Genomic DNA, 21,772 nt, shown 5'->3' with positions numbered 1-21,772 from the left:
ATGACTAACCGGAAGTAGTATTTTTGACAAAGAAATACTCCCATCAAACGTCCACCTTAACTTTTGAAACTTTGTCTATGTTTAGTATGGTATTCCAAGTCTTTAACAGTGTAAAAAGATCAGTATGCATGAAACAGCATTTCACCCCCCCTTTTAGGTTGTGAAGAAAATATCTTACATGTTGGGGGGATGTTGTGTTGAAACTGTTATTACGAAGAATGAACACTAGGGGGAGATGTGACGAAAGGAAGAAGGATGGTAGAGACACATGGAGAGTTCGGTCTGGATTAAAGAAGTATGATAATCCAAGGAATTCTTGTGCCATCGTATTTTTTATTGTTTTGCAAAGTTAAGTGACAGTACAACGCGCTAGAGTTTAGAGAGAGAGAGAGAGAGAGAGAGAGAGAGAGAGAGAGAGAGAGAGAGCGCTCTGACAACAGAAAGCAGCATTTTTTTAAATGCACGGTCTGATGATCATGCGCTGCTTTAAATTAAAATCTAGTGTAATTAGCGGCGCTGTTATATCAGTCACACATTCACTAAACACATTTATAGACATACAGAGAAAATTAAGAGAAAAGAAAAATGAAGCAGCCGAGTCTGCCGGCCCAATTTATGAGCGGACAGAACGGCCCACCTAGCCTAGAAATCTAGACGCACCCTAGCGGCAGCAAATCTAATCTGCCCGCGAGTGTCGTCTAGCAACTCTCAATACCCTTCTGAGCTGTATTCTCCTAACTCTTGTCGGGCCAATCACATCGTGTATAGAGTCGGTGGGCGGGGCCATAATGACGACGGCCGAGTTGCGTTTGCGTGCTTCTAGTAAACACAGAAACTGGCAAACGGCGGTCTTTCAAATCAGCTCTGACCGTGACTCTGGAAGACTTGGAGTTAAGCTTTTCTCTGAGAAAAGAACAAAGAACGGCACTGAAGTCATTCTTAAAAAGGGCAGATGTGTTCGGAGTTTAGCCGACCGGATACGGCGAATGTTTAATCTGTCAGCGAGCTCTGCTTCACCTTCGTTGCTCTGGTTGGTGTAGCGCTATCCTATCGCGTGCAGAGGGAGTTTGAAAGACAACCGTTTATCCGCCCCTCGGATTGAGCTGTCAATGGTGAGTTTCCAGACCAAACATCTTGATGTGGGTCTGGCTTGTCAGGCTAGACGCTGATAGCAGACCATTGCATTTTAATGTAACTTCCAAAAACAATACTGACAGCAACAGAAACTAGGGCTGTGCGATATTGAAGAAAAATGCGATAATGGGAATTCTCCCGATTCTCCCGATGGCCACTCCGCCCCTGCAGTCAGTCATACCAAGTTTGTATCTAAATGATTAATATTAATATTATATATATATATATAAATATTATAATTAATATTTAATGGATATATTTAAATGTTAAATACTCCTCTGTTGATGCCTGTATTAATACACTATATTCAGCCTCTTATCCAGACTGTTTTTACTTGTCTGATTGATATTTGGCTGCATTTCATTTTGAGGAATTAAATAGTAAATACTTTTCAGAAGTTTATCTAACAAATTAATTCAGTGAATAAATGCAACTAATATCGTGCTGCCGTACCTGCACATGTGTGGCAGAGTTGAGTGATGTTGGGATGTCTGGTCTGGTTGCTGATGGGATTGTTCAGCACACAGCTGTAGGTGTTTTTATCCTGATATTCCACCTCCAGAGGTAGAGAGAGACTGATGCTGAGATCAGACACACTGATGCTGGACAATAAACTGTTTCCTTTGAACCAGGAGAGAGTCACATGACTCACATTCAACACCGAACACACCAGAGAACATGAGGATGAGGATGATGAAGAACAGTCTCTGCTGATGACAGGAACAGGCAGACGATCTGAAAAACATCAGAATAAACATATATTAATACATGTAATTTACAATCTTATTTCCCATTCACTGTGTTTTGTGATCACTGAGTGTTTCTATCAGAAAAAGAAAAAAAATGTTGGTATGTAAAATAAGAATATTTGAAGGACAAGACAAAATATCTCTCCTCACCATAGACAGAAACTCTGAATGTTTTTGATGACTCTTTCGCTCCTCTTATCTCTAGTTTATAATCTCCAGCATGTTCAGTTGAGATGTTAGTGATGGTCAGAGATCCAGTTTGATGATCCAGCTTCAGTCTGTCTCTGAATCTCCCGTCAGGAACATCAAATGTGAAGGAGATTCCATCAGCTCTACTGATTCGAGCTATCAGAGAGTTTTCAGCTCCATATTTCCACAGTATGTCGTCGTCTTCCTGTATTTCAGTGAGATCAGTGTTTAGAGTGACAGAATCTCCCTCCATCACTGACACCGACTCACCAAACACACCTGGAGAACACACAGATTTTTTTTTTTTTTACTTTTGTATTTGTATTGTATTTAAAAGCAGAACAAACAAAAACGACAAGCAATAAAATATCTATTAAAGGTTTAAACTGCGAGAAAGAACAAAATTAAAGCGGTACTTGGCGTCGGGGATGATCTATAGGCTACGCAAAAGGACGGTTATTCCATAATCTGGACGCTGAAAGCGAAAGTGACTTTCTGTCACGACGTGCTCCTGGGATCTTTTCAAAATAGTATATTTTAAGATAATCTTTTTGTGAAGAAAAAGTACATACTTCTGAGAGTGTAAGAGTAAAGCTGTGGGACGTACTATCACATCACAGTCTTTAACGGACAGCCTCTGTCACTTAGTTACACATCCTGTCACTGTAAACTGACCTGTCAATCATCTTCAGTTAACATCCTCCACACTTCATTTCATTTCCTTCAGTATCAGAGAGAAAAGAAGCAGCTCATTGATCTGCAGTCGTGGGTCTTTCATGAGACTCTCCTCATATTAATACAACGATGAATATAAAGTTAATGGCCAAACAGATCTTTATACAGGTTCAGTGTTGCAGATGAAATATAATGAGGAAAATATGAAATAAAATATTTTTTATCAGGTTAATTGTTGATTATTAGTCACTTTAACCCCTTTATCTAAACCTCTTAACCGCCGGAATCGCACATCTGCCATGTTTGTAGTTTTTTAACACTTTCATTGTGAACTTTTATTATATTTTCAAATGTTGTTAAAAGTGTGGAATCAAATTCATTTCTGCTTTATTTGTGCATCTTTCATTTAGGAATAACAGAGAATGCAAATACCTTTGTTGATTAGAAAAAGCTGATTACTTTGTGTTAAAACTAAAGCATAATGTAATGTCTTAAAAGAAATAAACTTACCAGCCATATGCCACACGCCGCACAAAATAAACAGATGAACCATCTCAAATAACACTGAAATATGTGAACACACACAGTGAACTAACTCAAGTGTTAAACTGTGATAATATAGTGCTGAGTGTGAATCCTCCCCCACCGGATTTGACCACCACACACTCACCCACATGTGTGTGTTGCTTTAAAGTTCCTCTTTCTCACTTCAAGCCAAAAACTGTTCGCAGGGACAGACAGTATTGATTATTTTACAAGTTGTACCATTTAAGTTCTAATACACTGTTGATTATAAACTGCAGTCATGCTTGTGGAGCAAAGCATCACTATTGTTCTGTTGAGTTTGTCATTGACCCATTAATGTGGTGTCAAATCATACAGCTTTTTTAAGAGAGATGTGCTTTGACTTTTATAAGCGATCGGCGTTCAATGTTTGCACAGTGAGCAAAAAATGGGGATGAACTTTGACAGGATATAAACGAGGATTTCGTAGAAACATGGGTTACCACATTTGAAGAGGCTGTCAGGCTCTGTAAAATCATACCTCACAATGAGGTGTAAGTTTTACCCCTGGGACGCAAGAGCTGCCCTATAGACACACTATGGTGAAGACGCGACCCATGAAACAGGAAGTGCTCGTGTGTTTTTCCTACTATGGGAACTTGCATAGAAATACTTTATTAAACATATCTCTGGATCACAATGTCAGAGACGTGGGAGGTGGGCTTATTTAACTCATGCAACCAATCAGGGATCATCTCTCGGGATCATTGTGAAGCTATCAAGCCATAAACTGCCATTATAAAGGCCCAGATGGATATCTTTGCAGCAGTGTCAGAGATGGACGTGGGCTCGTTTGACTCAACCATTCAATCTTAATTATCTTCTTGGACACTCTGTACCCAGATAGCAGACAAACAGTGAATCAGCGTTGAATCAATGTTAATGCATCAACTAAAATATCATTGAATCAATGTTGAGATGTCAATGTTGAGAATGTTGATTTTTCATCAGGTTTGCTCCCTGAAATAATGTTATTTCAACGATGAAAAATAGATCAAGATGGGCTTAAAATCAATAGTTTTCCAACTAAAATTAAACCACTTATTTAAGTGAATCAATGTTGAATCAATGTTAATGCATCAATCAAAATATCATTGAATCAATATTGAAAAATCAATGATATATTTCATCAGGTTTGCACCGTGAAATAATGTTATTTCAACAATGAAAAATAGATCAATCTTGCTTTATGTACAGCAGGATTCTATGCCAGTTCATTTGTCTCTTTATTTTATTCATTTTAATCAGAGACCATGTGTGGCTGCAGTCGATATGATTTTGCATCAAAAAGTCACTCAAAGTAAACACCATCCTTCAGTTTACATGCAAATGTATTTATTTATGCCCCCACAGTTACAACAGGAAATCTCACATTGACTTGAAACAATTACATCTGAATTTATGACACAAATGAGAAGAGCCTGGAAAAACATGACAACGTGCATCTGCAAAATGGAAGTAAATACAAATGTAAACTTGCCAATAAATACAGAAATGACACAGTACTACTGAAAGAAAGAAGGTAGAAGAAAGAATAATACTCCAAACTCAGAGGGTTCCACCATGAGCAATGCCCCGAAGCCTTTCAGGTTGTAACAGAGCCAGTTCTGCACCGTCCCAGCAAAGATAAACTCTGATGCCTCTTTTTATCAGCATTCACGACATCTAAAACAACAAGAAGTTAGTAAATATTTGGAAATGTGATTAATTATACATTACAAATATAACCTACTACAAAAAGATGAAACTTGAAATTTTATCAAAATCTTGATATCCCAGTTAAATCGGTAACATTAAATTCAGGACTATTTAATGCATTTTAAAATAGACTTATACATTTTAAAATTAAACAAGTAAATGAATGACCAAATAGCTAAATTAAGAAAATAAAAGAGGAGCTTTATAGGCTACATGGTGGTTTGGAAAGATATTTTTTTTCCATTTACAACAGGAGGCACAACTGTTTACTAAATTTCTGAAGTTTGATATAGCTGCCTACAGAACTTAAAGATCTCACTCTTTTCTTTTTTCTTGCTGCATTAAAGATTAAACTGTAATGATGTAATTGTGATCTGCTCTCGTGAGAGTATCTCACAGCTGAAGCAGAGCTACGAGCTGATTGTATTTCCCCTCACCACTAACAGGTCAATCAGTTCTAGTTCTGCTTCAGCTGTGAGATACTCTCACGAGTGGCGAACACAATTACTGACAAGCCAGAAATTCATCTAACCTTCCGATCGCCTCTCGTTTATACACTGGACGAATATAGGATGATTCAAAATGATTCATCTGTGTGTGCAACGAGTAAAGCCGGGTGCACACTGTGCGATTTTGGCCACGATTTGGCCGTCTGGGACAAATTTAGCAAATCCTAAAAGATTCCTCAGATCCTAGGCTAAAATCTGACGTCTTTGGTCGTTAGTTTGACATGTTCACCGGCCGCCGATTAATGAGCGCTGCGATCAAATTTGACCTCAGACGAAATTCTGGCAGTGTCAGAAGATTTGGCACACAATCCTGCAGTGTGACTTCTCCTACGACGACAGTCAAATATCTCCGTTTTTCAAGACAAACTATGACCAAAACGAGTGCTAGAGATTGCTTTGTAGCCAGCATTTCAGCCCCGCGTGTAATGCAGCTCACTGTTACCGAACGCATCATTCATTGATGATATGAACTCCGGGTGAGTTTTCTTGCGCGCGTCCGATTTTAGCGCGCCTTCACTATCGTGCAGTCTGACATTAATGTCAACTGAGATCTTACAATGTGACATGGCGATCATGTTCGTACAGTCTGACAAGGGACATTCGCAAAGGATTTTGAAAAATCGCAGTGTGCAGGACCCTTAAGATACGTTTGTGGATCCGCGCTGCGCATTCATTGACTTGTGAGTCGATCCTATATGGTCTCAAAATCCAAATGAATCAAATAGGATCGACTCACAAGTCAATGAATGCATGCACAGCACCATTTCCACAAATGCACATTTTACTCGCACAGATGAATTATCTTAATACTAAAATCATCTCATAAAATAGATGAACACCTCACAACAAACGACGCACGACAAAAAAAAAGTTGCACGAGTCAGAATTCGGACGCAATTCACGGTGTATATGCCAATCTTAAGAAAAAAATGAATACAAATATGATATGGTTTGGTGAAAAACAAACTGAAACTCAATGTATTAAGATTATCCTGGCCGTTGGTTGTGTAACTTACGAGGGCGCGCATGTGACTATTATTAACATTGCAGTTCACTCTAACTCGCTGAGGAGAAGCACACACGTTGTAAAACATAAAGATGAATAAAAACACTAAATTAAAATTAAGATGAATTTTATAATTATATTTTTGTAGGCCACTTACCTCTAAAAAACATGGTCGTTGTCCTGTGTCTCTTTTTCGCGATTGAAGTCTGTTCAGCTGCGCTTACTTTGGTTGATTGGTGGATGTCTTGAAGGTGCATTATCGCCACCTGCTGGATTGGATTGTGGCGCATTCGATATTCGATAGGGACACATATTCTAAATTCTTTATTAACTCTGTATTCTTTAGATAAATAATGAAATGCATGTACATTCTACATGATTTAAATAATAATAATGGGCTACATTTTTATTTATTTAAAACTGATAGACTAAATTTATGGTAGAAGTTCTTTTTTATTTATTTTTTTATTTATTTTTTTTACATTTTTTATTATAATAACATGAAACACAGAATGACAACATGACATGCCAGTAAGCAGGAAAATAATACCTTTTAAAAAGATTCATAGTTTTTACAGCTTTCTTATTGGAAGAGTCAGAAATCAAACACGCATACAATTTTAACTCTTCCAGAAAAATTTAAAGAAAGGCTTACAATTAAAAAATTTACATTTATGCATTCTTTGTTAATCCACACACTCGTTGGTGTACTCAGCATATCCTTTGAGGATAATAAATGTGCTCACATTCACACAAATGTAGCCAATTGATTTGGACTTGCCTTAACATGTTGAATAATGTGACAGATAGATTGACCGTAAGCCTCACCGGTGGAGAATTAAGCTGACCAAACATCAGCATTGATTCAATGTTTGTCTTTTCAACACTGGAATTATCAACATTGATCCAATATTATTTAGCATTGAAATTTCAACCTCAACCAAAATGATGATTCTGATGGAATTTCAACATTGAATCAATGTCACCATGCTATCTGGGTAACAACACCCTAGCAACAATTGTCAAGCTCCATAACAACAAGTTCCATATTTGAAGAGACCAAAGGGGATGTCTTTGAATAGAAGAGTCAACTAGAAAGATTCAGGAGCAACAACAAAAGCAAGAAGTCCATCGTGATAAAAAGGCCCATGAACGGAGATTTGGTGTTGGAGATCCAAAATGGATTCCTGGGCACACAGAGACTGTGGCTTGACCACTTTCTTATAAAGTGATGCTTGGTGATGGGAGATTGGTCCGAAGACAAGTGGACCAAATTCATGGCTGGCAGAAATTGCTTGAGAATCTTTCAGAGGACATGGACTGTAGATATTTCCCTGATCACTCTGATCTGATAGGTGCTAAAGAGACGGAGGAACCGGGGGCTTAGGACATTTCTGGTGAAACCAATCCCTTTGAAACAGCTGGATTCCTCTCCAACTTCTGAGAGGACCACTGACAGGAACAAATCCGTTAGCCCTGTTGTGAGACGGTCACCTAGAACCAGGAAATTGCCTGGTCATTTGAAAGATTATGAACTGAAGTGAGAAAAAAAGTGAACTGTTGTTGAAAGATTGTGAAAAGGAAGAAAAAAGAAGAAAAATCTGTGCACTGTGATGGGTTTTTGAGTGTGTAAGTAGTGTTAGGGGTTACAGTTTTGACCCATAGACCAGATATGTGAAATGAAGACCAGGAGTCAGGATGTTCAATCATCGGAGAGAATTTTACTGAAGAATAGTTTGCAGTTTCATCAGTAGAGTCAGCTTCAGAGTCTCTCAGGGCGGTGTCAGGCCAGACTCTACTCTACACAAAATTACCACACCAGTTATACCAATTTCAAGGGCATGATTTACATCATTACAAACACGTGGAATATTACTGATTGGCATAAAGTCTAAACAATGTGTCACGCGAGAATAGATAGGAGATGTTGTTGTTGTTAATTAGGATGTATACATCAGACAATCCCAAGATTGGGGTAGTGTTGACTTCAGGGGAGTCCTAGAAAGACGCCAAGAGGTCTAGGGTGTGAGAAAAGCGGTCCAATCCATTCCATAGACCTGCACAGAACATGTAACACACACACACACACACAAGACTCTAGGGCACATCTCTCCTCCAAGGTTAGCGCAGCAGTGAGCTTATCAACAGGACAAGATATCAATACCACATGACAAACAATCTCCAGAAAGAAAAGTATGACTAATGTCATCTACCTCATTCTATAAAGAAATATAAAGAAATATAAAGACAAAAATGTACTTCTATCAATGGGAAAAATCACACTCTATAAATGGGAAGAAAATCACAATTGGGAGACTCAAATCATCCCACCCCTTCCTGTCCTGGGGTTACTAACAACAGGCAGGATTCACCTCTTGGAAGTTCTAACTTTCTCTCCAAGGCCCTGTTGGTCAGGACCCAGAGATAGAGGTCAGGCTATCTATGTCAGGGCACATAGATAGGGGTCAGACTGTCTTTGTCAGACCGTCTCTGGAATGCAAATTAGACACCATACAGCAGACATAGAGTCAAAATCATATTAAATAATAGTTAAATGTATTAATGATCAAATAAAATTGATTGTCAATAATTCATTATTTTGAAAGGATAATAACTGATTATTTAATTCATGAGGTTATTCAAAATCATTCAAAAGGATAAGATGCATATGATGAAGATGCATATGATGAAGAGGCAAGGGTGTCGGCCCACTCCCCCCTTCAGTAGGTTTCCCCTTCATGATGGTGAGGTCATTTTTTAATAATTTAATAATTTATTTATTTATTTATTTATTTATTTATTTATTTATTTATTTATTTTTGGGGGGGACTATGGTGGTTGTATAATAGTGCATAGTATTGTGATTTATTATGGAGGAAATATTGTCAACTTGGGTGGAAGGAGATGTTATAGAGTGAGCTGTTGTATATTAACCTGTAGGGGGCAATCTAATGCTGTTCAACTTGACTTAAAAGTAGCAGAGAAGAACTTGTGTGCACATGTAACATCAGTTATATAACATGTCTTTCAGCGGCTTCCTTTGGGAACATCCCTGCACATGTAACATCAATCTTTGATCCAGTCTTAAAATATATAATATCTGTTTATGAATACTCAAATCAAGTTCAGAAATAACGTTGACTCTTTTATTACACCCTTAAATTAAAATTTAATATTTAGTTCAATTCTACAGTGATTTATTGGCGTGACAAATATTTGTACATTTATATCTGTGGGGATGCTGCATACATAAGCCTATAGTCTACATCAAAATGAAAACAGTAACATAACATCAATTAAGCAATATAATTAAAGAAATGTGACATTAATGGCATTACAGAATATTATTTTTTTTAAGAATGTTCATGGTTTTGGCATGAACAATAAACAATTAGACTACATTTTAAAACTGCAATATATCACTATATATTTATGACATCTGTTCTGTTTTAGCTCTTGTAGCTCTGACGTCATTGATCAGAAGAACAGCAGCAGCCGCAGCAGCCACGCCCATCAGCGCAGTGGCGACCAATCGGAGCACAGCTTCAGCAGAATCACAGCAGTGGGCGTGGACTTCTGAAAAAATTAAACAACAACAACAAAAATCAAATCAAAACAAAACAAATGAACAATTATAAAACATACGTGTGGTTCCCTTTCAAGGGCCTTTTTGTGATTGTGTCGTGAAGCGCTCGTGAAATCAGTCCAATGGCGTGCCTGTACGTCACAGGTGGGTGACGTCATTGACCAGGAAACTATAAAGCACCGCTGAACCAAATGTTAGCTTCTGTTGTCTGCAACAATGCTCTCTGTGTGAAATTGTCTTTGTCTATTTATTGTTGTTTGTCAAAAAAAAACATATCGACGAGAGTATAATGGCGAGCAGACAGCATTTTGGATCGTGTGTTTGTTTAGGAGGAGCATGCACTGACGGTCAGCTCTAGTCAAACGGAGCTGTCAGTGTTCATTCATAAAATCCCCGACGTGTAACGAATGCAATATCGAGAGTCTCTGCTCCTGTTGGCTTTGATCGGTTCTGCGCAGATTTTGCTCATCTCAAACAAGCCTAATGTGTAGATTATGGGTCCGCATGCGTGGGGACAGACAGGAATCTTCTATCTCTCTCTCTCTCTCTCTCTCTCTCTCTCTCTCTCTCTCTCTCTCTCTCTCTCTCTCTCTCTCTCTCTCTCTCATGATTGTGTGCAAACTAATTATGCCTAAGTGTTTTCAGATAGTAAAAACAATTTTGTTTGTAAAATTAAGAACTGTGGTGGAACCTTGAAAAATTAAGTGACAGATCTGTTCTTACTATTCTGTTATTTATTAGTATGATTCAAGAAGAAATAGGAAAGTCACAAGGCTAAAATCACTGAAATTTAATTAAAACAGATCATCACAATATAAACAGTGATCTGCATAAAAAATAATTCCTTCAATATAAGTCACTTTGGATAAAAGTGTGTGCTAAATGCATAAATGTAACATTACTGTTTGTTTGGCACATTTGACCGCCTCATCCTCCGACGCCTTTCTTTTTTTAACCTGGCTTTTTCAGCTCCCCCTGGCAACTTTTTACTATCCATTTTATCCTTCCGCGATTATCTTATTCTCGCCACAGCATTAAATTACAATTTTGTTTTGTTTCTCCATGGCAACGAGCTGAGTACACTGTTGTGTTGAAACTGTTATTACGAAGAATGAACACTAGGGGGAGATGTGACGAAAGGAAGAAGGATGGTAGAGACACATGGAGAGTTCGGTCTGGATTAAAGAAGTATGATAATCCAAGGAATTCTTGTGCCATCGTGTTTTTTATTGTTTTGCAAAGTTAAGTGACAGTACAACAAATTGGCGACGAGGTGGTCTGCATCTATATTGCGCAGCGATGGCTACACTGAATGCGCCATTCCCAGACTTATTTCTGCCTTGCCCAGGTGAGCCCAGCATTGCGTTCACAACGTGGATCAAGATGTTCCGCAACTATCTCCTCATTGTAGGAGCTACAGGTGATGCTTGGCCGGAGGAAAGGAAAAGAGCCTTGCTGCTGCACTGCTTAGGGACTGAAGGTCAAAGGATTTTTTATACCTTACCAGAGACTGGAGAGACACTAGAGTCTGCTATCACTGCATTGAGTACGCATTTCACACCTGCCATTAATGTAGTGGTAGAACGACATAATTTCCGTAAAAGAGTGCAAGGTGCTCACGAGTCCATCGTGAATTATATTGCTGCACTTAGACAGTTGGCAGCAACTTGTGATTTTCCTAATACAGAAGACATGATCAGAGATCAAATGATTGAGCATGTATCGGATCCCCGTATTCGTGAGAGACTACTCTTAAAACTTAACCTCACATTGGCAGAAGCCATCGCAACTGCGACCCAAATTGAATCTGCGTCAGAACAAGCGAAGGCCATTGGAGAAAGCCGGAGCATTCCCGTGCAAGCAGTTCAAATTCTACAAAAGGCTCAACAGTGAAAACAAAGAACCACATCCATCGCAAAGACATTTCCAAAACCACATGCACCTGCTGCGCATGCACATTCATGTTTTCGTTGTGGTTCTAGTGGACACTTGGCTAATGCAAAAGAGGGCCCAGCGATCAGGGCAATGTGTAAAAACTGTAAAAAGAAAGGACATTTTGCGCACGTGTGTCGTTCGACTCAACACACACTGTTAAAGAAGTCGAGTTACCTGAGTACACATTGCTGTTAATCCAAGGATCCAGTATGCAGAAAAAGATCCAGTGTGCTGTGGGTATTCAAACGGCAAAGTCCTTTGCAACTGTAGAATTGACTGTGGATACTGGCGCCTCAGTATCAGTTTTGCCTCGATCTGTGTATGAGGAAAACTTTAAAAGTACACACATGCAGCCATCGACTGCGCGACTAGTTACATACTCGCGCTCGCCTATTGAGGTGCTCGGCTGTATGTCAGCTACTGTCATTAAAGACAATACCAATTGTGCTGCCACCTTCTTTATTGTGGATTCAGGAACCGCTATAATGGGGATGGACTTGATATCTGCTCTCCAACTCTGCATTAAAGGGAATACAGTCACTTCTGCGCAAGCCTCCGACATACCTGCTCCTCTTTCCCTGACACCGGTGATGCAGCTGTCATCTTCAGCACCTGCGACAGGCTGTGTGAAAGGGTTCATGCATGAAGTGAAAGTTTTGCCCTCTGCTGAACCTGTGCGACAAAACGACGACGTCTTCCTTTCTCGGTACGTGCTGCTGTGTCTGATGAACTAGACCGCCTTCTTAGCAAAGGTGTAATAGAGAAAGTGGATGCGTCACCGTGGATTTCACCGATTGTGGCAATACAGAAGAAGACGGGAGGTATTAGGATGTGTGTTGATTTGCGGGAGCCCAATAAGGCCATTATAGTGGATGCTTACCCTCTGCCACACATGGACGAGACCTTAGCTGCCTTGTCAGGTGCAACAGTTTTTTCAACGATTGATCTGGAAAATGCTTACCATCAAGTGCCGCTTCACCCAGATAGCCGTGACCTCACGCCCTTTATCACACATGATGGGTTGTTTCGTTTCTGCCGTGTTCCGTATGGTCTCGCGTCGGCTCCGTCCGCATTTCAAAAAATGATGTCAATAATACTCAAAGGCATTGAGTAAATGCATGTCCAAAATTACTTAGATGACATTATCTGTTTTGGATGTACACAGCAAGAACATGATGTTGCTTTGGATGCTGTGCTCAAACGTCTCAGCGAAGCTGGTCTACGGATGAATGAAAAAAAGTGCAACTTCCGTCAGTCATGTCTGCGTTTTCTTGGACACATGGTGAATGGAAACGGTATCCAACCTGATGGAGAACACCTGCAAGCAATAACGCAATAACGCCCCAGCCCCAACTGATGTCACCAGTCTGCGCTCCTTCCTGGGTATGTTGTCCTGGTATAACAAGTTCGTACCTAACTATGCCACTCTTGTTGAGCCTTTGCGTGCATGTCTGCGCCAGGATGCTGAATTTGAATGGACTAATGAGGCCCAGCAAAGCTTCATGGATGTTAAGAAATGCTTAGTGGACAGTCCAGCACTGGCCCTGTTCAATCCGAAACTTCCTGTCATTGTGTCCACTGATGCATCAGATTATGGTCTGGGAGCGATATTATCGCAGGTGCACTCAGATCACAGTGAACGCACAGTGGCATTTGCGTCACGAACTTTAACCCCAGCTGAAAGACGTTATTCAACTGTGGAAAAAGAGGCTTTAGCGTGTGTTTGGGCCGTTGAGAAGTGGCGCACATACCTTTGGGGAAGACGGTTCACACTGCGCACTGATCATCAGGTGCTAACAACTCTGCTGTCCACACGGGGAGCTGGACGTGCCGGGATGCGTATTGCTCGGTGGTCAGCTCGCCTTTTGTGCTTCACATATGACATAGTGTATCGTGCGGGCTCGTCAAATCATGCTGCTGACTGCCTTTCACGGTTACCTCTTCCGCTCACTTCTGCTTTCAACTCCGATGAGGAGCCAGAGCTTGTCGCTCTACTGTCTACTGCCTTGACTGCAATTTCACCATCTGAGATCAAAACTGCTGTAGCCTCGTGTCCTGAACTGACTGCTGTGCGCACTCAAATCGAAAAAGGATGGCCTGTCTCTGTAAAACTGTGCATACCGACCTTCAGCCTTACTATCATGTAAGAAATGAACTGAGTGTCAAGGACAAGGTGATATTTAGAGACACTCGTCTGGTAGTCCCAGTGACATTGCGACATACGGTACATTCATTTGAATCGCACTCAATCACTATTACTCACCCTGTTAAAATCCATGTGGTAGTGGTCTATCGTCCTCCAGGTCACCTCGGTAACTTTGTGGAGGAGTTGGATGTGTTACTTTCTAGCTTCCCTGAGGATGGCACTCCACTGATTCTGCTTGGCGACTTCAACATCCATCTTGATAAACACCTAGCTGCAGACTTCAGCACTCTACTGACTTCATTTGACCTTAAGTTAGTATCTACTACGGCTACTCACAGATCAGGTAACCAATTAGACCTGGTCAACACACGCAACTGCTCCACAGACAACACTTTAGTTACTCCATTGCACACCTCAGACCACTTTCTCATCACTCTTAACCTCATACTGACTCCTGATACAAAACATACTCCTACACAGATTACCTTTCGGCGTAATCTACGCTCACTCTCTCCCTCTCGCCTATCCACTATGGTTTCATCTTCACTCCCTCCACCTGCTCAGTTCTCAGCACTGGACACTAACAGTGCTACTGACACTCTTTGCTCCACTCTAACATCCTCCTTAGACAGTTTTTGCCCCCTTTCATCCAGACCAGCCCGCCCCACCCCATCTGCCCCCTGGCTGTCTGAAGTTCTCCGTGAACATCGCTCTGGACTCAGGGCGGCAGAGAGGAAATGGCATAAATCTAAAAACAATACTGACCTTGCCTTTTATCAGTCTCTTCTCTCTTCTTTCTCTACAAATGTCTCCACTGCTAAAACAACATACTACCACAACAAAATCAACAATTGCTCTGACTCTCGCCAACTCAACATTCTCCTCTCTCCTTTGTCCACCTCCTCCCCCTCCTTCATCAACTCTTACAGCTGATGACTTTGCATCATTTTTCACCAACAAAACAGCTCTCATTAGCAAACAGTTCTCCTCATCACTAACTGACACGCACATCTCAACAACTAACACGAACACGCTTCCATCCTTCTCTCCACTCTCCGAGGCAGATATTTCTAAACTCATCCTTTCCAATCACCCTACTACCTGTCCACTTGATCCTATTCCCACTCACCTCCTTCAGGCTATTTCTTCTTCAATCACTCCTGCACTCACTCACATTGTCAACACTTCTCTTCACACGGGAACCTTTCCCACAGCATTTAAGCAGGCTCGGGTAACCCCACTGCTTAAGAAACCCTCTCTGAATCCAGCACTTTTAGAAAACTACCGACCGGTATCCCTTCTGCCTTTCATTGCAAAGACCCTTGAGCGAGTTGTGTTCAATCAACTCTCTAGGTTTCTTGAACAGGACAACCTCCTTGACAACAACCAATCCGGCTTCAAAAGCGGCCATTCGACTGAGACGGCCTTGCTCTCGGTAACTGAGGCACTGAGACTGGCAAAAGCAGCTTCCAAATCCTCAGTGCTCATTCTGCTGGATCTGTCTGCTGCTTTTGACACAGTTAACCACCAGATCCTCCTGTCAACACTTAAGAGGACGGGGATCTCAGGATCTGCTCTCCAGTGGTTCAGGTCTTACCTCTCTGGTAGGTCCTACAGGGTGTCATGGAGAGGTGAAGTGTCTAAGTCTTATAATCTAGCTACTGGGGTTCCCCAGGGCTCAGTCCTTGGACCACTTCTCTTCTCCATCTACATGTCATCATTAGGTTCTGTCATTCAGAAACACGGCTTCTCCTATCACTGCTATGCGGATGACACTCAACTCTACTTCTCATTTCAACCAGATGATCCTACAGTCAGTGTTCGTATCGCTGCCTGTCTGACAGACATTTCTGACTGGATGAAAGAGCATCATCTTAAACTCAATCTTGCAAAGACAGAATTACTTGTTTTCTCAACCAACCCAGCACTTCATCAAAATTTCTCCATTCAGCTTGGTTCATCGACCATAACTCCATCAAGGACAGCAAGAAACCTTGGAGTTGTGATTGATGACCAGTTAAACTTCACTGACCACATTACTGCAACAGCCCGGTCCTGCAGATTTGCTTTATACAACATTAGAAAGATTAGACCCTTCCTATCAGAACAGGCTGCACAACTCCTGGTTCAAGCTCTTGTTCTCTCCAGACTGGATTATTGTAATGCTCTTCTGGCTGGGCTTCCAGCATGCACTATCAAACCCTTGCAGCTGATCCAGAATGCAGCGGCGAGAGTGGTCTTTAATGAGCCGAAGAGAGCGCATGTTACGCCTCTCTTCATCAAACTGCACTGGTTGCCAATGGCTGCTCGCATCAAATTCAAGGCACTAGTTATCGCCTACAAAACAACCTCTGGCTCGGCACCAATATACCTAAATTCACTTGCTCAGACTTACACACCCTCCAGAAGCTTGCGTTCTGCGAACGAGCGGCGCCTCGTGGTTCCATCCCAAAGAGGCATGAAATCGCTCTCACGGACATTTTCCTGGACCGTTCCTACCTGGTGGAATGACCTGCCGATCTCAATTCGTGCTGCCGAGTCTGTAGCCATTCTTAAAAAACATCTTAAGACACATCTTTTCCATTTGCACTTGACCAATACAGAATAGCACTTACTGATCACCACAGCAACGACCAAAAGCGTACACTCCGGGATCATATCTACGTCTCTCATCCGGATTTGCGCCTTCAGGCGGGTATGTTACATAGTAATCATAACTATCAGAATCCAGTGTTCTGTATATTGCGTACGTGAGTTTTTGTTGTAGATGGCTATTGCTGCGCGTTTAGCTAGAATACAAAACCAACCCATTGGGCCACTGAATCTGCATTAACGACAACAGCTGGGGCAACAGCCTTAGTCCTAATGGGTTGTAGCTATCTTAGCTATCAAAATCCAGTGTTCGGCACTGTGCGGACGTGAGTTTTTGTTGTAGATGTCTGTCTTTTTAAAAAAAAAAAAAAAAAAAAAAAAAAAAATTGTGTATTGTGCTAATTAATTGAGATTTCTTACAGCTCTTACAGGTTTTTGGCCTTGTCTGTTCCGTTGCTTCTATTACTCTCCCCTTTTTTGTAAGTCGCTTTGGATAAAAGCGTCTGCTAAATGATTAAATGTAAATGTAAATACGGTAATAGCGGTTGCGCACGAGGGCCACCAGGGAATCGTGTGGACAAAGCAGCGTTTACGCGAACTGTACTGGTTCCCTGGAATGGATAAAGTGATCCAGACTCAAGTCTCCTCATGTGAGTTGTGTCAAAAGCTGGATAAATCGGCTCGGACTGTTACTGCCCCCCTCCAACCAGTACCTTTCCCGGAAGCACCATGGATTAAATTGGGCATGGACATTGTAGGGCCATTTGACACTGCTGTTTGGGACTGTAAGTATGCTATCACCTTAACTGATTACTATTCCAAATGGCCTGAAGTTGCTTTTACATCGTCAGTGACCACAGGGGTTGTGATTGACTTTCTCAACGGCGTTTTTAGTCGCCATGGTTACCCAGTAGAGTTGGTCACGGACAATGGGCCACAATTCACATCGGATGCTTTCACCACCTTTCTGCGAGAAAGGAGCATTACGGCAATCCGCACGGCTGTGTATCATCCAGACGAAAGGAAGAAGGATGGTAGAGACACATGGAGAGTTCGGTCTGGATTAAAGAAGTATGATAATCCAAGGAATTCTTGTGCCATCGTGTTTTTTATTGTTTTGCAAAGTTAAGTGACAGTACAACGCGCTAGAGTTTAGAGAGAGAGAGAGAGAGAGAGAGAGAGAGAGAGAGAGAGCGCTCTGACAACAGAAAGCGGCATTTTTTTAAATGCACGGTCTGATGATCATGCGCTGCTTTAAATTAAAATCTAGTGTAATTAGCGGCGCTGTTATATCAGTCTAGACATGTGCCGATTTTCGATAATGCGATTTATCACGATAATGAATCTGCACGATATTGTTATCGTGGGCACTTTAAAATATCGTAAATAATAATTTATTAACAATTTATAATTTTTTTATAATGCACTCAAGAATGCTTTGCCCATCAACCGTATAAATGCTCAACACCGCTGTATTCTGCGTCAAAGGGACACGCGCTCAGATATAAACAAGTCCAACGTGCTTGCACATGACTGAACCGGAGAGGGAGACGCGCTGCTGAAGTGCCGCTCAGTGACAGCAGAGGGCGCTGATGAACTGCAGAATGCACCCGGTTACCCCGGAAACCAGCAAACAAACAAAAAAACGCGTGTAGTTTTTAAAACAGCCATTCGTTTTTGTAATCTCAATGTTGTTCATCACAGCACCAAGGACCTCATGGACCTAAGATAAAACTAACAATGATCAGTATTTCTTAACTAACATTACCAAAAACATTATACTTTCTGTACCAAATGTAGCTATTGCTCAATCTTAGTTAATACATTAAATAATGAGACCTTATTGTAATTTGTAAGCCTACCTGTTGTTCTTTATAGCCTAATTCTTTTGCACTTTAATCAGTTTGAAAATTGTACTTTTACAGCTCTGAAAAAAATCAAGAGACCACTTAACATTGATTTCTCAAAGAGGGGTCTCTTAATTTTTTCCCCCAGAGCTGTATATATTTTTGGTGCATTATGGTATTTAAACATTCAGTTATTTTTGTTCTTACAAAAATAGTTCTTAAAGCTGTTATGCTATGGCAACACTTTTTTTGCAACTTATTTCAATATCGTGATAAAACTTCATCAATTAATCGCAACATGAAAAATTGATATCGGCACATGCCTATATCAGTCACACATTCACTAAACACATATATAGACATACAGAGAAAATTTAGAGAAAAGAAAAATGAAGCAGCCGAGTCTGCCGGCCCAATTTATGAGCGGACAGAACGGCTCACCGGGAATTCTCCCGATGGCCACTCCGCCCCTGCAGTCAGTCACACCAAGTTTTGTTTCTAAATGATTTCGGCTATATTTAAATGTTAAATACTCCCCTGTTGATGCCTGTATTAATACACTATATTCAGCCTCTTATCCAGACTGTTTTTACTTGTCTGATTGATATTTGGCTGCATTTCATTTTGAGGAATTAAATAGTAAAAACTTTTCAGAAGTTTATCTAACAAATTAATTCAGTGAATAAATGCAACTAATATCGTGCTGCCGTACCTGCACATGTGTGGCAGAGTTGAGTGATGTTGGGATGTCTGGTCTGGTTGCTGATGGGATTGTTCAGCACACAGCTGTAGGTGTTTTTATCCTGATATTCCACCTCCAGAGGTAGAGAGAGACTGATGCTGAGATCAGACACACTGATGCTGGACAATAAACTGTTTCCTTTGAACCAGGAGAGAGTCACATGACTCACATTCAACACCGAACACACCAGTGAACATGAGGAAGATGAAGATGATGATGAAGAACAGTGTGAAGAGTTACTGCTGATGACAGGAACCGGCAGACGAGCTGAGAAACGAGAGAATAAACATATATTAATACATAATTTACAATCTTATTTCCCATTCACTGTGTTTTCTGATCACTGAGTGTTTCTATCAGAAAAAGAAAAAAAATGTCGGTATGTAAGATAAGAATATTTGAAGGACGAGACAAAATATCTCTCCTCACCATAGACAGAAACACTGAATGTTTTTGATGTCAGTTTCGCTCCTCTTATCACTAGTTGATAATCTCCAGCATGTTCAGTTGAGATGTTTGTGATGGTCAGAGATCCAGTTTGATGATCCAGCTTCAGTCTGTCTCTGAATCTCCCGTCAGGAACATCATATGTGGAGAAGATTCCATCAGCTCTGCTGATTCGAGCTATCAGAGAGTTTTCACCTCTAAATATCCACAGTATGTCGTCGTCTTCCTGTATTTCAGTGAGATCAGTGTTTAGAGTGACAGAATCTCCCTCCATCACCGACACTGACTCGCCAAACACACCTGGAGAACACACAGATTTCTTTTTTTAAAAACTTTTGTATTTGTATTGTATTTATTTACAGAGCCCTTTTCAGGCAGTAACTCAAAAGTGCTGTACATTACAAAACAATGATAAATAAAAATGAAAATCAAACCAAATAAAAACAACAAGCAATAAAACATCTATTAAAAGTTTAAACTGCGAGCAAGAACAGGTATGACTTTAAGCAGCATTTGAAAGTACTTGGCGTCGGGGATGATATAACCACAAAAGGACGGTTATTCCATAATCCATAATCTGGACGGTGAAAGTGTGGTCACCCTTAGATTTAAGACGTGCTCCTGGGATCATTTAATAATAGTTAATTTGAAGATAATCTTTTTTTTAAAGAAAAAGTACTTCTGAGTGTGTAAGAGTAAAGCTGTGGGACGTACTATCACATCACAGTCTTTAACGGACAGCCTCTGTCACTTAGTTACACATCCTGTCACTGTAAACTGACCTGTCAATCATCTTCAGTTAACATCCTCCACACTTCATTTCATTTCCTTCAGTATCAGAGAGAAAAGAAGCAGCTCATTGATCTGCAGTCGTGGGTCTTTCATGAGACTCTCCTCATATTAATACAACGATGAATATAAAGTTAATGGCCAAACAGATCTTTATACAGGTTCAGTGTTGCAGATGAAATATAATGAGGAAAATATTAAATAAATATTTTTTATCAGGTTAAATGTTGATTATTAGTCACGTTAACCCCTTTATCTAAACCTCTTAACCGCCGGACTCGCACATCTGCCATGTTTGTAGTTTTTTAACACTTTCATTGTGAACTTTTATTATATTTTCAAATGTTGTTAAAAGTGTGGAATCAAATTCATTTCTGCTTTATTTGTGCATCTTTTATTTAGGAATAACAGAGAATGCAAATACCTTTGTTGATTAGAAAAAGCTGATTACTTTGTGTTAAAGCTAAAGCATAATGTAATGTCTTAAAAGAAATAAACTTACCAGCCATATGCCACACGCCGCACAAAATAAACAGATGAACCATCTCAAATAACACTGAAATATGTGAACACACACAGTGAACTAACTCAAGTGTTAAACTGTGATAATATAGTGCTGAGTGTGAATCCTCCCCCACCGGATCTGACCACCACACACTCACCCACATGTGTGTGTTGCGATGAAGTTTCTCTTTCTCACTTCAAGTCAAAAACTGTTCTCATTGACCCATTAATGTGGTGTCAAATCATACAGCTTTTTTAAGAGAGATGTGCTTTGACTTTTATAAGTGATCGGGCGTACAATGTTTGCACAGTGAGCAAAAAATGGGGATGAACTTTGACAGTGTGGCAGTTATGAATGAATGTTCGCAGAGGGGTTCAATACATTTCTACAGGACGCCAGACCTGGATATAAATAGACCCCGAAATGAAGATTTACATAAACACCAACTACGCCACCCCGAGTGATCTCATTCCCGGGGAACAATCCTTAATAATTGTGAGCAAAGCTCACAGGTTCGTTACGGCTGAGTCAGGTATCAGACATGGGTTGAGTACAAAAAGAGATAACTTTATTTAAAACCCATTAACGATTTCAACACACAAACACTAATCAAAAAGGACAACAACAAAAAAATACCACTTCAGAATTGGAGGCGAACA

General features: G+C 40.5%; 2 protein-coding genes across 2 annotated transcripts in view; both read right to left on the bottom strand.

Moving 5' to 3' along the window:
* Positions 1-21,772, bottom strand: part of LOC137040007 (SLAM family member 9-like) — a 228,083-nt gene that overhangs the window by 52,575 nt on the left and 153,736 nt on the right. The gene's annotated exons all lie outside the window — the stretch shown is intronic.
* Positions 529-20,093, bottom strand: LOC137040706 (CD48 antigen-like). The gene is made up of 5 exons (XM_067416479.1): positions 19,802-20,093; positions 14,488-14,510; positions 2,034-2,337; positions 1,588-1,869; positions 529-539 (listed from the first exon to the last, which is right to left on the bottom strand). The coding sequence occupies exons 1-5, from the start codon at positions 20,091-20,093 to the stop codon at positions 529-531; spliced, it is 912 nt and encodes a 303-aa protein (XP_067272580.1).

The sequence above is a fragment of the Pseudorasbora parva genome, chromosome 14 (assembly GCF_024679245.1).
Source record: "Pseudorasbora parva isolate DD20220531a chromosome 14, ASM2467924v1, whole genome shotgun sequence".
In the NCBI taxonomy this organism is placed as follows: Eukaryota; Metazoa; Chordata; class Actinopteri; order Cypriniformes; family Gobionidae; genus Pseudorasbora; species Pseudorasbora parva.
This window is presented reverse-complemented; position numbering and strand designations above follow the sequence as displayed.